At 46.2% G+C, this 21,208-nt stretch overlaps 1 protein-coding gene across 50 annotated transcripts in view; it reads right to left on the bottom strand.

Moving 5' to 3' along the window:
- Positions 1–5,662: 5,662 nt before the first annotated feature.
- The window catches only part of MAP4K4 (mitogen-activated protein kinase kinase kinase kinase 4), a 178,930-nt gene continuing 163,384 nt past the window's right edge, over positions 5,663–21,208 (bottom strand). For 28 of the 50 annotated variants that reach the window (XM_081254901.1, XM_081254900.1, XM_081254879.1 and 25 more), the window contains 7 exons: positions 19,811–19,954; positions 16,606–16,740; positions 14,178–14,278; positions 12,374–12,523; positions 11,651–11,810; positions 10,688–10,827; positions 5,663–9,116 (listed from right to left, as the gene is read on the bottom strand). In XM_081254901.1, coding sequence (XP_081111027.1) covers positions 9,033–9,116; positions 10,688–10,827; positions 11,651–11,810; positions 12,374–12,523; positions 14,178–14,278; positions 16,606–16,740; positions 19,811–19,954 — 914 coding nt within the window. In that variant the 3' untranslated portion in view covers positions 5,663–9,032. Of the gene's footprint in view, positions 9,117–10,687; positions 10,828–11,650; positions 11,811–12,349; positions 12,524–14,177; positions 14,279–16,605; positions 16,741–19,810; positions 19,955–21,208 lie in introns of all 50 variants that reach the window. The other 22 variants (XM_081254889.1, XM_081254922.1, XM_081254878.1 and 19 more) reach the window with 1 other exon arrangement.

The raw sequence follows: 21,208 nt of genomic DNA, 5'->3' as shown, positions 1-21,208 counted from the left end.
CTAGCTAAAATAGAGCAGAATCTGTACCTCCTTTGCCTCCCCATCCCTGGTAACATTCTGGTAGAACGCTGTCGTAAAAAAATTAGTTTTTAAAATTAAAGTTTTAAAAACTATTTTAAAACACCAATCAAAATAATGTGCACTAAGGTGTAGAAAAACCAGTCTGGAGATGAACAGACCAGGTCCTAAGCCTCCCTAGGACTACCCCCTAGCCGGTTATTTCACTTTTTAGGAGCTTCAGTATGTTCTTCAGTAGAATGTATCAACAATATTTACTTCAGATGATTCTAGAGTGGATTAATTCCTGAGTGGATGATTCCCGAGTGGTGATGGAGAACTTAAAAAGTGGCTCAGAACTGAGATGTGCTGTGTGAAATCCACAATTTCAGTCTTAGTGTGGAAAAAAGAATGTAAACTATCCTATTGTTTAAAGTCTTGATTACATGTTGAAATTATATTGGAATATACTGAGTTAACTAAAACCATGTTAAAATGGGCACAATTAAGTATATGTTGTGTCTTACACTAGAGACTGATGAAATGATGGTTTATGTTGCCAGCTGAACTTACTCGTGGTTCACATCTTAAAAGCTGCTGCTGGGGCTTCCCTGGTGGCGCAGTGGTTGAGAGTCCACCTGCTGATGCAGGGGACATGGGTTCGTGCCCCAGTCCGGGAAGATCCCACATGCCACGGAGCGGCTGGGCCCGTGAGCCATGGCCGCTCGGCCTGCGCGTCCGGAGCCTGTGCTCCGCGATGGGAGAGGCCACAACAGTGAGAGGCCCGCATACCGTAAAAAAAAAAAAAAAAGCTGCTGCTGCTGCAACTACCCAAGTCATTAAAAAGTATCCCAAGATTGTTGACATCATGTACTTTTGGGGGTTCTTTTCTTGCACGGTTAACTGTTTAAAAATTGCCATTACTGGGCTTCCCTGGTGGCGCAGTGGTTGAGAGTCCGCCTGCTGATGCAGGGGACACGGGTTCGTGCCCCGGTCTGGGAGGATCCCACATGCCGCGGAGCGGCTGGGCCCGTGAGCCATAGCCGCTGAGCCTGCGCGTCCGGAGCCTGTACTCCACAACGGGAGAGGCCACAACAGTGAGAGGCCCGCATACCGCAAAAAAAAAAAAAAAAAAAAAATTGCCATTACTCACCTGTGAGAATTATCACCATACTAGAAAACTAAAAAAGAAAAATAAATCTGATACTGACATTGACAGATATTACTCACAAACCCCAAGAGCAAAGCAGTAACGGTTCTCACTGTTGGATCTTTGAAGAACATTATACATTTGAACTTAGTATCTACACCAATACCTCTTTTCTCTGCTTTATACACTAGCATCCCATTGTTTAAACAAGGCTGGAAATCTGAGACAGTTTTGGATCTGGGAAAATGCAATCAGTCCTCTTTTGCAACCAAGAGGATTGACTAAAGGCAGAAAGCCCCCCAGAACCAAATGGTCTCAGGACCAGGAGGACCTGCTCACTTCCTGTGATGGGAAAGTTCCAGCATTCCTACTTGGTAGCTGCAGGGTTCCCTGGGGAGTCAGCCATGGTACTGGGAAAGAGGAATCAAAGGTAGTGAGGCTTCCAGAGGGGCCCTGGGTGGGGCGTGAGGGGAGCTCTGCAGTGAGTGAGCACCTCGGTGTGTCCTGTAGAAAGTTCCCGTCCGTGCCCTTGCCCATCCGTTCCTGCTGCAGACAGTGACTCTCCAGATTGCTGCCTAAATACCTACTTGCTCAGAGGTTCATTCCCGTTTACAAGGAATACCAAGGCTGTTTTGCACTTGGGCTCAAGAATGTTCTCAAATGGCCCATGGACTGTTTACTAGCCTTGTTCATATCCAGTCCCAACAAACCTCAAAGGTCGTCCTCCCCTACATCCTAACAAACCCTCAAGGGACCTCCTCTACATCCCAACAAGGTCAGTCTCAAGGGCATGGGCCTGACCAGCCATGGAAGTTGCCCATTTCCTTCTTCTGGTCCCTTCCATACTGAAAGCAGTCTGTCTATGGGTTGAACCCACTTTTCCTAGATCACTTGGCACCTCACAGAGCTACCCCTCCCGCCTCTAATTCTCTCTCCAAATAAAGACAATAAGCGGTGCCCCGTCTTCTCTTCTACAGGCCAAGCAGACGTGTGTAAAAGCCCTTGGTACACGCCTGGGGCCTAGCAGACACACACACAGTGTTTGCTGTCATCATGGTTCTTAATGACTCCAAACTGGATTGATTAGTGCAACGATCTTCAGAGGTTTATAATGACTCCTCCTCATTATCTTTGGTAGCTTTTCTTTAAACCAGTCTTCTCGGGAACTGGTCTGCGGCCCTTCCCAGTTGGTCCCTCACCTGTGCCGAGGCTGCGGTTGGTCTAGATCCCACGATGGGTGCATCCAGCCAGGTGTGACCTGACCAGAACAGGGACATCCTCTTCTCCCACTTCACCGCTTTCTCCAATCAGTCCAAACACACACCGGCTCTTTGGGCAGCCACATTGCTGTTTTTGCTAAAAAGTAGAAACCTTTCTGGTTGCAGTGTTACTGAAGGCTCTGCTTTAGCATCCAGAGCACACTGAGCACTGGTTTTGGAGCTGCCCCTGTAGACAGCGCCCTGCACGTCCCCAAGGAGGTACACACCTCCAGACATACAGCACCCAGCGATGCTCAACCCATCAGACTCACCCAAATGCCACCAAGCTCCCGGAAGTTTACGAGCATCCACACCTACTCAACGAGGCGCCCTGGCAGGGCAGGTTCAGGGACAATTAGAAGGCCTTCCAGCAGGCAGCACTGAGGAAATGTCCTCGACGCCAGGAAGAGACACGAGGCCCCAACAGGACAAGGCCCTTTGGAAATGGGACAGTTGAGCCCACCTGCTCAGGATGAGAAAGGGATCTGGCTCAGCAGGACGGCTCTTGTGGCCCTTCCTAGGGGACAAGCACGCGAGCCAGAGGGATGACCTGAGGACCCGATCCAGACCCCAGCTTCCCAGGGGTAGAGGCTGGCCCTCCGTGGGCAGGTCAGTGCTGGGTCTTTAGACATGGCAGCTGTACTGCTGGAAGGTTCCCCCCAGCCCCAAACGTGACCACCCCGCACCACCTGACCTGTGAAGCACATGGTGTTTATGGATCTCTGGGTTTCTAAGAGCTCGCAGTGGAAGCACGTCTCAGCAGCAGGAATCCATCTCCGGGGCAGCTTGTCAGGCTGATTCCCCCAAGGGGTGAAAGGTTAACCCTGCAGCTCTCACTGGGGGCTGGGACCCAGCTGGCTGGCAGTGACGTGGTCCGTCTGTCCTAGAGCTGAAGGCATCAGGGTCAAAGATGAAGAACCAAGGATGTCGACAGAAAGAAACAAAGAATAAAAAGACACAGAAAGAAACAAAGCACGTGCTACAACAGGATGAACCTCCAGACACTCCGTGAAAGCGAAGGGGCCAGAGACAAAGGACACACACTGCAGGATTCCACTGACACAGAACGTCTAGGAGAGGCGCGGCCACATGGAGAGAAAGTGGTGAGGGGTTGCACGAAGTTTAGGGGAAGGGGAGGGGAGGGGACCGAGGGACAGCGGCAAAGGGGTGTGGGCTGTCTTCCTAGGGCGATAACCGTGTTTAAACATGGATTGTGGGGATGCAGCCACAGCTCTGAAGGACTAAAGGCCACCAAATTGTCCATACATTTTATTTCTATTTTTTTAAGATTTCTTTTTTATGTGGACCAGTTTTAAAGTCTTTATTGAATTTGTTACAATATCGCTTCTGTTTTGTTTTGGTTTTTTGGCCGCGAGGCACGTGGGATCTTAGCTCCCAGACCAGGGATCGAAACCACACCCCTTGCACTGGAAGGCGAAGTCTTAATCACTGGACCGCCAGGGAAGTCCCTGTTTGTACACTTTAAATGGTGAATTGTGTGGTATGGATTATCTCAATAAAGCTGTTCATAAAAGAATCAAGGCAGGATTTAATATCTTTATTGTAGAAAAGTTGTTTAGTACTGTTTTCTAAGGTCTGTGTTACGTGTGACTTCCAAACACACTTAAGGAGAGAGCGGCATTGCTTTGCTCAAGCTGTATCCAGGTCAGCCCTCCGCGAGACTCCTGGGGGGCATGCTGCCAGAATTTCACAACTCAGACCAAAATAAAAACAATAATTTTGTATCATTTTCTGCTGGACCATCTAATTCAAACTTCCTGTAGCCAAGCAAACTACGAGATGAGACTTAGCATCAAGGAACCGTGCTCTTCTTACAGGAAGCCAAGTTGCAGCCGGGGGACTGGTGAGTCTGTTACAGGACCCGGGTGGCCCATGCCCAGCATGTGAGACGCTCACAGCCCTCCCGGGGCCTGGCTACCCCAGTGCACTTCCTCACCAGCCCCACGCTGCACAGGGGGCTGGTGTCATCCTTAGATTAACATCAGGGTTTTTATTTCAAGCTACTGAAGCAAACCACTGGGAAATTCTCTGAGGAGAGCAGTTAGAACCAATCTGAGCTCACATGCAGGCTCGGTATTCAGATAGAAACAGACTGAACCAGAGAGCACCGTGCTGTCCTCAGGGTATCAGAGAGGATAAATGAGGTGGAGTATGAGCACAGGGAAGTTAGGAGAGGCAGAGGCAAAGCTGCAAGAGTTCCAGGAAGATTCTGAAACGCAGATACGACAAGACCATCTCATAGTGAAGGGCGAGGCAGACCGGCTGTGAGACTCTCCTGTCTGAACACACTTTACTTCTCCCATAAGAAAATGTAATGACTATTGTTCCCAACTTAATTCCTTAGCCATTTTCCTTTACAAAACACAGTACCTACTTCTCCTAAAATGAAGCATGGGCATTGTTTAAGTCCTAGATGGCAGATAAGGCAGCAACGTCACCGCACCCTTGAATGTGACACCAGATCAGCGGGCTGGCACCCCTTACAGGGGCTGACTTGACCCTGGTGGCCTCCTGCAAGTGAAACCTCCACCGATGAAGTGAAGTTCGAACAGGGCCATGAATGACGGGGTCACCAGATGTTTATTCCCTGTCACCCACACCAGCTGCAACAAACAAGTAGGAAGAGAACTTGCTCCTTGGGGGGGCCTAGGTATTTACGAGTTTATTTTCACTTTGAAGAAAGAACGTGTTTCTAGTATGAAGCATAGAGGAAGGAGCTAGCTGACTGACGCATGCAACTGAGGAGGGGGCTCGGGCAGGGTGCTGACACCCATGGCATGGCCTGGCATCTATCCAATGAGGAATGTTCCTGCCAGGCTATGGAGGGTTGATGGGGCACACCCATGGGTGGGGCTGTGATGACCTTGCACTGAAGGAGCTCCAGTGATTAGGCCTAAGGTCATGTTTATGTGCCAATTTGAGAAAGCATCCCTTTCATCGTCCTGTTAGCTACAGAACAGACAGCATGCATGTAAAATGAGCCTTACTCCGTTTTCGGCTTCAGAAACACGGTGATCAAGAGCTCACCCATCAATTTCATTCTAAGATCTTTGAACAAATGTTTGCTGCTTTCGTAACCTGTGCCTGGTGAGCCCCCGGGCCATCCCTGTTAGGGAGACGGCAGGATCTAGGAGCCGCCCGCTCAGGCCAGGGGTGGCACAGGGGAAGGAGGATCCTTAGAGGAAGGAAACATTCTGGAGGAAGAGAATATATTTGAAACTCATGCCACGTGAAATAGGTGTCATTTTTACTTTATTTAAGGACAAAAGAGGGGAGAAGAGGGACAACAGTAATTTTCATAATACACAGAAGACGAGTTAGCACTGAAAACAGAAGGCTGTGTGTGTACTCGCCACCAGTCTGCTTTGCAGCTCTGATTAGTAAACAATGCAGCTTGTCATTTGCATTACTGTTTAGCAAATTTATAATTGGCAAAACTGGGGATTATGAATCACCGTAAGTGGACTACAACTAAGACAAAAGCCTAAATAACCCACAAAAAAATCACTTAAAAATAAACCATAAATACGTGATGCACATTAGTGTAACAAAACCATTTTTTTGTAAACATTTTCTTCAACACAACATGGGCATGAGAAAAAGTAAAAACACTGCGCTCGATACAGAGAGACTCTGCTTTAAACACAGAAAGGTATCACTTATTAAAGCTTTGACTAAACCTAGAGCCATATTGGTATTTTGTTTGGAAGAGTTGTCATAGTTTTCCATGTTCCACGTTTAACGGTATCAGCATAACACTATCTTCTTCTGTTGATTTTGCCATCTTTGCACTTCTGTGAAGTCACTACCCTGTTAAAGGAAAAAGATCATCCCTTTCTCTAGAAGAAAGACAACGTGACAGCTCGCCATCTTTCATGGAGAAACCTAACCGGGCACCTGCTTGAAGCTGTAGCAACACAGTCTGATCTACAAGGCGGGGAGGCCACGGAGGGAGGGATACCACGGCCAAGGAAAGCACACCGCGGGCACCCACACCCAGGGGACCAGTGGCTGGCTGACCGAGGTCAGCTAAGCCCGGCGATGGATTCAATCACGTTCAACTCCAACACCACCAGGTGCTGCCCAACTAGGACAGGCCCACCCTGACCTGAGCTCGGAGCCCATTGCCCCTGAGGGAAATGCGGTTTTTGTCAAGTTCTCAGTACTCGGCAATTCCAATGAAACACCATTTGCATGGTCTGTGTCACAGCCCTTGACTTACAGACACTGAGCTTCAAGTCTGGATGATGCAGACCATGAGGCCTCATCCCTTTTTGTATCTTCCATGTCGGCATCAGAAGTTTAGTATTTTTTCAAAGACACTTGCCCAACTTTTACCTTTCGCTAAAGTCACGGGAGGGGCTACAACTGACCCCGTCTCGGGTCCTTTCTCCTCTGCCGGTGCACGTGTTCACTGAGACACATTTCATCTTGGGTCAAAAGCCAAACCGAGTAGGGGATCGCCAGCAGTGATGTGATTGTGACTGCAGTCCCATGGTGACGGAGTCTGGCCCGTCTCAGAAGTCCCTTCCAAGGGTGGGATTAACTCCCCAATCTTCTCTATGTTCAGTATGAATTAGTAGAAAAGAACTATCTCTTTCTGCCTTAGACATCAGCACTACACCAAAGTCACACACACGGAAAACCTGTTTCCCCGGCCTTGTCCTTCCAGCACGGAGGCGGGTTTTCTCAGTGGGTCCTGTTGTGGCGCGCGTACGCGACCAGTTGCTGTTTCTGCATTTGTGAGTGTATGTACTTTTCACTAGGGTTTGAAATTCACAGGAGAGCCTCCGGCAAAAATGCGAACCCAGGAGGAAGAGAATGACGAGTCAAAATGGATGCCAAATGGGATGCCAATGCCAGGCCAAGCCTCAGCAAACAGGTGCAAGTGATTGTTGGAGGAAAACCTCCACTTACACGTCATAAAAGAAAATTCGCCACGGAGGAGGAGTAAGCCTATGAAACACCGAGCTTTTGTTTGGTGGATGCAACATTCCCATCAGAACTCAACAACAGGAAAGGCGGACGGCAGAGCCATGGTGCGGAGCGCTGCTCCTTTACCAAGTAATTAAATCCTCAGAGGAAGCGAGTGACCAGAAGCCATGAAACCAATTATTACCCAAGACATTTATTACAAATGTCATGAACATATTCATAAAGTAAAACTGGTTTAAAAAACAGAGAGAGAACGGGAGAGCAAGGGGGAGAACGAGAAAAGCCAGGGCTTTGATATCACACCCGAAACACAGGAAGATGCTATCTTATGAATGAGCAGTATTAACTACATTCTTAAAATAGTTTTAGTGCATTGCATTTTTTAGAAAAAGGGAAATACCCCCGGCCCCAAGGAAAGGTTCCTGCAACACTGTTAACAGTTTGTGGGGCTGTCCCCGTATGACCACCTGTCTGCAAACCCCGATTTGAGAACACTGAGGCCCCTCGCGCTGTGGGTGATGGCCGCCCGTCCACCACCACGGGTGAATCTAGTGGAAACAGCGCGATCTGCTCTCTCAACTGAGAAAGCAGACGCGCCCGTCAGCGAGACAAGCCTCGTGGCTGTTTCCCATCTTCAGGGACAATTTCTCTTGTGCCTACTGAGACCTGTGACGAAATAACAGTCAAACTTCAATTGGATAGTTTTGGTATTAAGATTAAATTAAACATTAATGTTTTCCTCCAAAAACATATAAACTAAACCACCTCTTAATGCAGTAAAAACAATGAGGTAGGCGAAAAAATAAACACGTGGCTGAAAAAAAATTTTTTTCCCTCCGCAAGTGCAGACCGTGGTGAAACTGCTGTTGCACTTCTAGGTTTAAACAAAAATTAAACCTTTGACCGAGGCAGTGCTAATACTGTCACACAACGAGGTTCTGGCCAGGATACAAATGCACACCTTTTCCTTTTTTTCTTTTTTTGAAGAATTATCTGCACATGATTTAGGCAAAACCTTGGTACACAGAAAATGACTGAGTTCTTGGCCAAAAAAAAAAAAAGGATTCCCAAGAAACCAAATGCCAAATGGGTCCCTAACCCACCCACCCCACCTCCCAAGCCCCACCCACAAAAAAGTTATCCTAGTAACTGTGTCTTTCACATTTTATAAATATTAACTTCTTAAACCTGCACCTTCTTCTTTGTCCACATATGGTCACATTACAAAAAAGAAATGTCAATTAAATACATTGTTAATGTTACTATATTAAATCTGCTCTTGGCTTCAGTGACCTGCTCGTCCGAGCACACTTTACACCCGCTGTGCCCACTTCTAACCACCCGCCGGCGTGTCTGTTCTCCACCTGCAGACACCCCGGGACAGAGTCACAGACGAGGAATTCTGGAGCTGGAGGGAAGGTGTTTGCATTCTGCCTGATGCTTGATTCCAACACCGATAGCACCTGATGGTAGAGTCTCAACAGCACCAGCTGCGTTGCAGCCTTTATTTCGAACAGGACAAGAAGAGAGTGGGGATGAACTGGTAAGAGCGGGCAGGAGGGGAGAGGAGACCCCCGCCCACGCGGCCTGGGCGGCTCCAAGCTCCAGTTGCCAGGAATTCCAGGTTCTCATCTCGATGACTCCGGGGCCGGCATCCCCGCCCGCCACTCCTACCAGCTCAGAAGAGAGGTCCTGCCCAGCGTCATGAAGTACACCTGGCTGCTGCCCCCGGACCGGACCGAGGCGAAGAACACCTGTAGAAGGAGAGGGGAGGAGAGGAGAGGGGTCAGCAGGACCCTGGTCCCACAACCCCAGGGGCCCCTCCCAAAGGAAATCCGGGGTGATGTCCATTTGTCTGTGACGGAGCCAGTTTTCATCTTGACCAGGAAGGCTCCTTAGCCAACGGATGACTCCTTGTACGTTGTGCCCTATTGTGAGAACGCAGAGGAACAAAGGCGGTGTTCCCGAAACGGGGTCATTTGTGTTCACCTCCACGGCTAATGCCTTCTGAAAGATGAATGGGATTTTGGCAAACTCAATGCGCAGTGGGGAGGCTCCTCAGCTACCTCGTTTTTCTCTTTTAGAAAATGAAGCTGAGATGTATTAGTTATTTCATATGACTCTACAGTCAAAGTAACGTAATTTAGTTTTGTGCCTCTTACTAATAAAACCTGATGGATGTGACATCATGAATGATAAAAATATTTAAATGCCCGAGGTTCAAAGAATATCACAGTTATGGCTCCACTGAACATACTTAGGAAAGTGTAAGCCAAAAAGCTGGCAGGATCCTGGGTTAGGTCTGAGGTTGTACGGATTTTCAAGGTTAAAAGATTTAGGAGGTATTATGTAGGGGAAAAAAGGCCCAGTGCACGGGCAAATGGGCTAGAGGAGTGCAGGAGGAAGTGGGCTGGTGGTGATGCAGCTCTTGAGTAGGAGAGCACGTGGCTGGGCAGGAGGCCCAGCTGACAAGGAGCACTTCTTCGTCTGAGAGGTCAACCTGAGGTCTGCTTGCTAGGAGGTTTAATATATTTTAACGTGAAGCAAAAGGGGGAAATGCTTCTAAGGCTGCACTGGGCTGCCCCAGGTGGTCAGACACATTTTTATCCAAGTGACAGAAGACAGAGAAATTTGGGCTTAGAAAAGGCCCGAGGGGTCAACACCCTTGGCCAGTGTCTGTTCCACTCCAAGGCTGATGTGGGGAGGGAGGGAGTCAATCCCAGAGAAGACAAGGATGTGGCCAGTTTCCGAAAGCAAAGGTTTTAACTGGGGCTTTGATGCCCCGGGGTCTCACCTGCAGGAAGTATGCCTACTTCTGCATAAAATGATTTCCCCTCTTAGGCATTTATGTCACACAATGAAGTTATTTCACTACTCAAAAGGTAGACCAACAAGTGGTGTATTTCTGGTACGTATCAGGGGAGAGGAAGTTTTACCCTGTTATTTAAATTTGCATGAGGGTTCCTTCTAAACACAAAAGAATTCCATCCATCTAAACTGTTAGCTTTAACCTTCTCTATCCCTAAACCAAACGTGGCCTAGGCAGGCCACCGAATGGGGAAAAAACCCCGTAAGACAAAAAACAAAAACCCAACATAGGATGATTTCTGCAGAGATAAACATCTCTACCCCCTCAACAAAAACAAAATAAAATATACCATGACCTCCATGAACAGGCCTAAAAAGTCACTACTGAAAAGTTCCTTGATAAAGTTATTTCAGAATCTATCAAAACCCCAAGGAAAGGCTTCACCAAACTTCATGGAAAATAAACCATTGCTAAAAGATAGTAGCAACTAAAAAGAATCTCTGAGGAAACCGTTACCTTGTCGTTGCGTTCACATAAGAATTTCAGTCTTTGAGCCCTTTTGTGCATAAACACACCATCCAAGTGGCCGGTCTCCACAGACCGGATCTCTATGGCCTTTTCTCCCCAGCCCATCGTCTGATTGGATCGAATATACGCTTTTTGAGAGGAGAAAACACGTATCGTTAAAGGTAAGGAAACAGCCGTGGAAAGAAACTGCTCAGGTCTCTCTCTCGGTCTCTCTCTCTCTCTCTCTCTCTCTCTCTCTGAGTCTCTCTCTCTCTCTCACACACACACACACACACACACCCCACCCCTCTAAACAGCTAGAATTTGGGGGTTTTGTTTGCAAGTCACTCTGCATGTGCACCCTCATGGTCCATCCTGGGAGGCAGTATTTGAATCAACAGTTGAGGCAGTCACACCGGAGCAGCACCTGCCCACCCGCCACGCCATAGCTTAGCTCGTATTTTCATCACACTAGTGACCAGGGAGGCAGCGAGAAGGAAAGCCAAGTGGACAGAACCAGTGACGTAACTGCAATTAAACCAAAACAGTTTGGGGATATAAACTTGGAGCCGTGAGGGTGCCAGAGATCAGCCTTCGCTGCTGAACGCACAGGGACGGTCAGGAGGCTGAGTGTCGACTGCGGCTGGGCCGCGGAATGGCAGGAGTGATCACTTACCCTTCTGTCTCCCCTCACGTCCCACACATCAGTCCACAACTACACCTGCCCCTACTGCCCCTGGCTGTCTTAAAGATTAAATGAAGGACTGTGAACGACAGAGGTTTAAAAAACAATGACTTGGATTTTGTCCTAACAGAAGACTATTACGTGTGTCACACGGTCTACAATCTAACTTTCCACCGTCTACTGCCAGCTACTCTGTTAAGTGGCCAAAGGGTCTGAAGAACACGTAAAATCAGTACGCAAACTGCACGCCTCTTTAGGAAGGGACTTTTCCTGTCAGGGACGCGCACCTACAGACGTTGGCATCTCTCCCCACTGCAGAACCACATCCTTGGTAATCCTTCCATATGTGTTCACATAGACCCCTTCGTCTTCATAGCACACCAGAAGCTCCATTCCATCCGTGTTGGGGAGGATGATGATTGCGTGGGGTTTGATGCTGCACTGGATCTAGAGAAGAGGAACAAAGTACAGGCGAGCATGTTTGTGGCTACTTCCATCCCTGCAAAAGGGCTCAATAAGAATGTCTTGGGGAACGAATGCACTGGTTCAGATTCCTGGTGATAAACACAACACTGGATAACACTGTGGAAAACCCATGTGATATACATATATATCTGAAAGTCCACCTTTGATAGGTCCTATAACCTACTAGTTCACGTTTTCGGAGCCCCTGGAACATATTTGGATTGGGGGCTCCATTTAATAAATTATGTTCCTCTAACCAGTCCCGACCCATGGAGGTTCTGACCTGCCAGCAGCTGCCCAACCCTCCCGTGTTAGTGAAAGCAGGGCGAGGAGGTTTTCAGGAGGGCTTCAGAGCCAGGAGAGTGGGTCTCCACTTGGCTCGGAGCAGAGTGCTACTGAACAGGGGCGCCATTTAAATACTCACCCCCACAGCACAGGGAAAGCAAGGGATCCCTGCTTGTGTTAGTTCACTAAGCAGAGTAAAGAAAAAAGTCAAAATAAAATGAAGCCAGTCAACCAACCATAGAGTGTGGGTTCTTTCTTACGTGTGTTGGTAGATAAATGTCATAGACTGATCCTGAATCCACATCAACAGCATGGAATCCAGCACAGGATCCATAGATCACTTTCAACCTCTGGCCTTCCTCAACAGTGAGATCCACCAGTAATGGCTTATGCACCAAATCTCCAAATGACTACAAAGAAGCAACGGACAGAGCAGCTGTGAGACGAAGCAGAACTTATTTCTGATGGTTCAAACTGGAGAAGCCAGACCCAGGCACACCGTTACTCAATTACTGAACCACCCTGGCAAAAACCGTAAGCAAAACTACTCTGTACAGTAAGTCTTCAAGTTATTTTGCTCTTATCTGTCAGTCAGCACCAGCCACTCCAACGAAGACAATGGAGACAGAGCGGCTGCACGATCCACGTGAGGAGAGTTTTTATCAGTGTGATCATCACAGTCTCTGCTGAGCTACGCAAACCTCCACTTTAATGTTCCAGCTAGAGTGATAAAGCTAACGAGAGGCTACCATGTACCGTAACAGCCTGGTGGCCTCGGTTTGTCATTAACGTCAACACCTATAGCTCATAAGGCAGATTTGAATAAGGCATTTATTTATAAAAGCAACTAGTACAGTTGCTGGTACCTGGTACGTGAAGGTAATTAAGACCAGATCTCAGAAGATAATTGTAACTATACAATCAACAGCTTTTAGTCAATTAATATGTGGTTTTATTTTTTAAAGCAAATATGATAACCTCATTTATACTGCTTTACTGGGGAATCAAGGAATAAGCAATCTAAATATGTCAATTTTCCAAATAATGGAAGCCTACCCTTGATAAAATATGTCAAAACTATTTAAAAACGTAGGCAAATAGAATCTTTTTGGATACAAAATTCTTAACTTCTTGCCCTGCACTAAAACACCCCCGGGGGACAAAGCTTAAGGTTTTTTGTCTAATAGCAGAAATGATGCTATTAAGTGATTTATAATATCTAATGTTATAGTAATATCATTTTCGATTAAGAATTTTATAAATTTGTATCTAGTGCAAACTCTAGAAGTATAAAAAAGAAATATTAAAAATATCCACAAGGGCTCCCTGGTGGCGCAGTGGTTGAGAGTCCGCCTGCTGATGCGGGGGGCGTGGGTTCGTGCCCCGGTCCGGGGGGATCCCACGTGCCGCGGGGCGGCTGGGCCCGTGAGCCATGGCCGCTGGGCCTGCGCGTCCGGAGCCTGTGCTCCGCGACGGGAGAGGCCACAGCAGTGAGAGGCCCGCGTACCGCAAAAAAAAAAAAAAAAAAATCCACAAAAATAACTGCTAATATTTTTCTACGGTATTTTTCTTTGAACAAAAATGGTATATTATACATATTTTAATACTTGTTCTATTTAATGTGTAATAATGCATTCCTTGTGTCATCAAGAGTTTCTGTAACTTCATTTTTAATTAGTCCTCTACTGAACAGATATACCTTAAAGCTGCCTATTGCTGGATACCTGTCAAAAACATAAACATCTACATCTTTATACACGTCCATGACTTTAGGTGGAAGGTGAAGGTCTGCTTCTTAAATGGAGGTGGTGTCAGTCTGTCCTTTCAATCCAGGTGTCTGCCCAACATTCCACTCCTCTCTCACACTCTGAGGACTTAGAAAGTCGACAGCTCGGCTTGTTCCATTAGAAATGGCCTCTCGCATGATAAAGGTACATACACCAATATCAGCACATGCTTTTAAACGATCAGTTGTAACCATTCGGGGTTTTTAGACGTATTCCCTGGCTCTCGGCCACAGTGCGCACGGCTGATGCTACCTTTAAGTGCACTTGATGTTGTTACCTTAAAGGCCATAAATTTGTGATATGGCTTGGGTGCCCACGCATAGACTTCCACAGAACTCTTCAAAGCAATGACCAGAAACTTGATTCTTTCATATTTTACTGCAACAACAAATAAGAGGAGCACAGGTCAGCATCAATGTGGAACTCTGACTTCTTTCAGCCGTCCTCTGCCAACTCTCTAAATATGCCTGCTGCTGAGCCACCCAAACCAACAAGAGAAAAATGCTGAAAATGTAGTTTTCAAGCCTCGTGGTTCACTTTTCCGATTTTTAATGTACAATTCAGGCTGCTCCCATTGTCCTCCATGTTGTGTTGGACTCAACTCCATACCCTGGTTGCCATCAATGAGCACTTTCGCTGACGTCCCTAACCTTCTTAGGCTGTAAGTACTTAATCAGCAAGGACAATGTCAGCCTTTCCACCCTACCACCTCGAGGGCTCAGTACTAGTTCAGAAGGATAACGATGGGATTTATCAGACAAGAGGGTCCCAAATCCCAGCAAGAGGTCAAACCTTCCATGTGGCCTTTCCTGAGTCCTGCGTGGGCCTTACAGATGGAGGAACACAGGACTCTACGACAAAATACTCATCAACTGAGTTTGAATTCTATCTGTTTCTGTGTACAAGATCAAGTATCATTTCAAACCACTTCCTGAGCTATAGAGACTGTAGTAATTACTAGGATTTTAGCTAAAGGTGTGTTACCAAAGGTAAAGAAAATCTCTAACTTTATATATATATATATATATATATATATATAGGCCTCCTTTACACAGCCGTTTCAGTCCTCTTCACAGCAGCAACTCTGCTTAGAGCAGACACCCGGAGGGGCCCTGGCCACACCTGACTTAATGGCTGGTGCAGACTCCCGGTGCTTTCATGGGCTCTCTAAACCACAGCACTCCGCCTTTGACCATGAGACATGGCTTGTTGACTTGATAACTCTCCTTGTTATTTCATGTATTGTCACTATGCAAGTGAATCACATGACTATTAAGATACAAAGGATTATAAGAGGCTGTCGAAACCAGTGCTGATGGGATAGAATTTTCTGTGATGGAAAGGTTTCATGTCCACCCTGTTGATACGACTAGTGGCTGTCAAGCCACTAGTTACATGGGGCTATTGGGCACCTGGAATGTACTAATGTCACTGAAGAAAGAAATGTTAAAGTTTCCTTCATGAGAATTAATTCACATATAAATTTAAATACCCACCCCCCCCCACCCCGCCTTCTGAGCTCAGCTCAGTTTCACACATCTGCCTCTCACTCTCCTGTAGGGTCATCTATTCAGGGACGTTTCAGCTGTTATGAGCCATTTCATTACATTTAGCCTTAGACGATTTCAGTTACATATCAACAAATAAAAACAGTACACAAAAACACAACACGGAATATTCTAATCCCGAAATCTACACCGAGGTGACAGAACCCTGCAGGATCACTCAGAATCAGTCCACTATCAGGGTGGCAGGCGCACTCATTAGTAACCAGTGAGCCGAGGGCCGTGGACAGGTCACATAAACAAGACGGCAACGCCAAGGACTGTAATACCCCTGGGAGCAGAGGCACTGACTACAGTATGTAGTTTCATAAACACAGAAGAAAACACACAAGCAGAAATCAACATTCAATACAGCCCTTATGTTACTCAGTCTGAAGTATACAGTCTCTGTATACTTAAGACTTATACCATTTGCTAACCTTCTCAACCTCCCATTTCAAATTCAATTAGAACACATCATCTTGCTCATAAAACTGTAACTGGGCTAAGCTCCATTATTTCCCCTTTATTTCCAACATTAGTACCTATATTTTGATTTTTTTCCCCAACACGAAAAAACTTATTTTGGTTTTGTTCTTGTGAGATCTTATTTCACGAGAAGCATGGCAGGCATGCTGAGGAGGAAAGAACAAAACAGCTGCCATGAAACACTGACTGGCCAGCAAGATTCATTTCTTAGTGAGGAGCAGAGTAGCTCTGTACAGCACATTTAATTCAAACCGACAGGCCTCAGCTACTCGGGCAAACTCTCAAACGTTCGATCAGTGACTGCCAAGGACCCAAGAGTCCTCCAAGCGAGGAGAAGCCTACAGTGCAAAGGAGGACTCCAAGTGTCTCTCCTCTGGCAACGCTTCCTTCTCTGCAAGATGTGAGCCACATCTTACAGAGAGAGTGTGGACTGTCCAAGGAAAGGGTGAGAAGAGGCTCACAACGGAGGGCGGGGACAGCCAGAGTTAAGATTAACGGCAGGCCTGCAGGCCTCAGGATTAGAAGGTGCCTCAGAAACATCCTGATACAGAAATGAGTTACCAGTCTCAGAGACAAGTTCATTACTGAAAGCTTCAAAACCACATGGATTTTAAATGGAAGATTAATTAAACCCTGGAAAATCAAAACCCTTCCGCCCGGCGTGGAACTTACCCACTTTATAGTGTACACATCCTTCCAGATCCCCCACGGTTGTCCAACCCTGCTTCTTCTCCACTTCCGGATCGTTGTGAAGTATTTTATTTCTTAACCAGGACAAATAGTAGACACGTAACTTATCCTTTTTGCCTAGCCAAACAAATATAAGTACTTTACATGCATATTCAAAAGGAGATATCATCATTATCAACAGTAACCAAAAGGAACTGCAATAAACAATAAATATCATCCCCCTAGGGAACCATTTTGTATCAGTTTCACTAGCAACTCAATTCAAGCTATTATGTCATCTGATTCTCGAAACCCCCTAGTGTAACTATTATGTCTCATTTGAAAGCACAAAAGGGTTTCATAGATCACCCAACCTGGGGACTTGAATCCAGCAAAAGGTAAGCCATAAACTGGAGATGGGCACAGCTTACAGAGCTAACAGAAGACTCACACCCAGAACACGTAAAGAACTCCTATAAATCGATTAGAAGAGAGATAACCTAGCAGAAATATTGAGCAAGCACCTAGAACAGACAAAAGATGTTACCGCGTAGACGCATAAAAACGTACTTGCTCTCAACAGTCTGAAAAGGATACAGACTGCGTAAGCCCACCTATGACATTCTGGAAAAGGCAATATCGAGACAGTAAGAAAGGACCAGCTGTTGCCAGGGGCTTTGAGGGAGGGAGGAGTAGGTGGAACACCAGAGGGTTTTTAGGGCAGGGAAACTAGTCTGTATGATGCTGTAACAGTGGATAAAATTATGCGTGGGTCAAACCCAGAGCGCACACACACACACACACACACACACAGAGAACACTAATGCAAACTGTGGACTTCAGCTAACCTGTTAGCTAAAGTATTAACATTGGTTCATCCGCTGTAACAAATGTACCACATTAATGTGAGAGAATACGGGAAACTGGAGAGGGCCAATATGGGGACTGTCTATACTTCCTGTTCAATTTCTGAGTAAACGTAAAACTGCCCTAGGAAAAGAGCCAGACACAAAAGAGTATCTAGCATGTTTGAAGGTGTTCAAAGTCAGGACAGGGCTTCCCTTTGGGGAGGAGGGGCAGTGCAGGGGAGCCACCGGGGAGCTGGGATGGCTCCCCTCGTCCCCAGGGTGGGGGGCTACGTGCATGGGTTCTAACTGTGACTCTTCACGGAGCTGTACACCATTCATACGTCTGTGCACTTTCTGTGTCATGTCTTATACTTCAACACAATCTTCTTAAGTTTTGAAAAATTTTTGAATGTGGGAAAATACTCAATATGAAACAAAGACGATATCGTTTTATGTACAGTGTTTTATTCCCACACTATGAGATATATTTACAGAAACGAGGGGGAAATACAATAAAATGTTAACAAGAGGTACCTCTGAGATGGGGGTTACATTTTATTTTATTCTTCCTAAGTTTTTTTCTGTTTTCGAAGTTGCCTACAACTGACATGTATTAATTACTTTTATGATTTTGAAAACCACTGAGAGCTATAAAGAGGAAAAGAATACAGAAAAGTAGACCAAAATAAAAATTTTTTAAAATTAAAAAAAATAAAATAAAATAAAAGTAGACCAGGGGCTTCCCTGGTGGCGCAGTGGTTGAGAGTCCGCCTGCCGATGCAGGGGACACGGGTTCGTGCCCCGGTCTGGGAGGATCCCACATACCGCGGAGCGGCTGGGCCCGTGAGCCATGGCCGTTGGGCCTGCGCGTCCGGAGCCTGTGCTCCGCAGCGGGAAAGGCCACAACAGTGAGAGGCCCACATACCGCAAAAAAAAAAAAAAATAAAAATAAAAGTAGACCAGAAAAATGCTATCAGTTGATTACTGACCCCATGAATCATCTTGCTCACTGGATCACAAAATGAAGTTTAAACCAGTTTTTAGCTGATTTATTTTTCCTACAATTCTAAAACTTATTTTCCATCACTTTTTAAAGCTCAAGCTTTAAACGGTTTTCTCATTTAAGCATGAGATGGATGGTGAAATTTCTGCATTTCAATGAACATCTTTACTTAAACCAAAAGCCTATTTGAAAACTAAAATAACTGCCAGAAATTTGTTACCTATAAATAAATATAACAAGTTTGGGTTAACAGATAATTAAATCAAAATCACTGCTGGTTATCAGAGGACAAGTCTTACACTTCTACGTACTCTTTGACCCCAGCAAAACCACAAATTATTAAGAGATTATGATCTAGGCAACATGGATTCATATGCCCGATGGTTAAGTGAGCTGCAAAGATACTTGTGAAAAATGTTTACATGAGAGGGAAAAAAAGGAATAAATGGAAAGACTAACAACAGAAAATAGTAAACAAACTATAGTACGTCTATGCAAAGAAACATCCTGTAGCCGTGCAGAATGGGTACCATGAAGGAACGTTCAGGGAGAGGAGAGAGTAGCCTACAAGGTTTGGACAAACAAAAAAGGACGGGATACACTTAAACTTCAGGGCAGTGGTTACCAAGGGCAAGTAGACGCCAAATGTATGCACAGCAGTGTATTCTAACATCTGTTAAAAACTACCTCATCAGTTATATGGGTGTCATATTATTCTCTCAATGTTTAAAATGTTGCATAACTATTTTTATGGAGATTTTTTCCCCCTACGTGTGTATTCTGAGTGTGTGTATGCTTAAAAGACTGGAAATTAAAAACTGAAGTTAACAGACGTTATCTTCAGATGATTTTACTATTTATTTCTCCCATTTGCTTTTCTGCAGTAGTTTCTTACTTTCTACAATGAACACATATAATTTATACTAAGAAAAATGCTCTTTCTAAAAAGACACTTATAATAAGTGTTGACTGACATTAAAAAGAAAACCACGATACGTTTACCATCAATGGCAAAGAACAGTTCCTTGTGCATGAAAGAGCCCTGTGGGAGGGAGTGGACATAAACCCACACTCTGAACGGGACAGGCCGCAGAAGGCGGTGGCAGGGTGGCAGGCAGGGTGAAGTAGGAAGCGCAGGTTCCTGTGCTCCCCGGGACCTCTCAGCAGAGCCCCAGGCAAATGTATACACGTGGGTCCCCTCTGAATACATTTTCCTACCACGTTACTGTAAAATCACGTTACAGTTCTAGGTCTTTTAGCTGTTACTTCAGAAAAGGAACTCACTCGAGTTCTGTGCCAGCGAGTACCACGTTTTTAAACAGTGCTGGGGGCCTGCTTTCCCCGAACACACGCTTACCAGATATTGTCACCAAGACATTCAAGCCTTCCAGGACATCCATCTGTTGAAATCGTCTTCTGTTGATCAGAGGATACACCTTCCCTTGGCCACTTCTGTCCAGCAGCATCAGGCCACTCTCTGTACCCACCAACAAGTTCACTCCTATTTCAAGGACACAGAAAGCCCACAATTTTACACTGTGCTTGACAAACAGCCTTGTATGGAGCGGATAGCAAAGCCTATCTGGAAGAGTGGTTTTCTCAAGCCACCCACAAACAAGAGAGCTTAAAGTACCCAAACTGCAACAAATCACCACAGAAGAGAGAGGATGAAATACTCACTTACATGTAAAAAAGGATCTATGGTGGTGGTGGGGGGGGGGGTGGCGAGCCCATCTCATCCCCCTGATTACCTTCACCACCCTCCAGTTTCCGGTTCTTCCTCAGTTGCCCCAGGATGTCCCAGCCCACCGTCTCCTGGGTACCACGGACTCTCCATCTCATCCGTCACATCAGACACCCGAACAAACCTTCGTCTGATGTCACGATCCCCGCCTGCTTCCTTCACCTGTCTTTTCACGGGAAAACTTCTAGACTGAGCCATACACAGCCCCCTTAGTCCTTAACAGTTTGTGACTGCTCCGGCGTCTACCGCAAACAGCCCTAACCTTCCTGCAACACTCATCGGGCCATACTGTGCCCTCAGAAACGGCTCACTCTCTCCGAGAGGGTACAAAAGCATCCATCCAGCATTCAGAACTCTCTGCCCCTCAAGCCGACTTTATCATTCACTTATTTTCCCAATTACACCGATTTCCTTGGTCTGTGAACTTGGTTGCCTAAACTAACTTGGTAACTTGTAGCACAGAGCACCTTGTACTCCTAGGGGATTGGGCACATCTATGTTTGCACTGAGTCCCTAAACTAGATAATAAACTCGCTGAGTGAAGGAACGAAGTATGTGTGCTTTTACAAAGTAATCGCTCCGTCAGTATTTTCAGGCAGATGGAATGACGGGAGAACAGCATGTATTTCTTGAACCATGTCGTCCTTATTTATTCCACACACACACACACTTTTCCAGAAAATTTCAAAAGAACAATTGTGAAGGCAACAGGAAAACCCCCTCCCCGCCCCCCCTCAGCTCCATGCCTATTTGGTACTGAGTGGGGGAACTCTAGCACCAGGAGGACAGCATCTACCCAAGGAAACCTTGTGAGGAAACCAGAAACACCTTTTGGGTCCTGGGGGACAGCGGGGAGCCTGGCATTTACACATGTACTCACATCACCGCTACTTTAGCAACTAACAGAGTGCCAGGCATGCATGGATGCGGTTATCAATACGCTGAAGCGCTGTATGCTGCAAGCTAAACTGCTGTCCAACTTTAGCTGACAGCCAAGGAGTTCAGTCCGAA

Source organism: Mesoplodon bidens (assembly GCF_964165515.1).
Source record: "Mesoplodon bidens genome assembly, chromosome: 14".
NCBI lineage: Eukaryota > Metazoa > Chordata > Mammalia > Artiodactyla > Ziphiidae > Mesoplodon > Mesoplodon bidens.
This window is presented reverse-complemented; position numbering and strand designations above follow the sequence as displayed.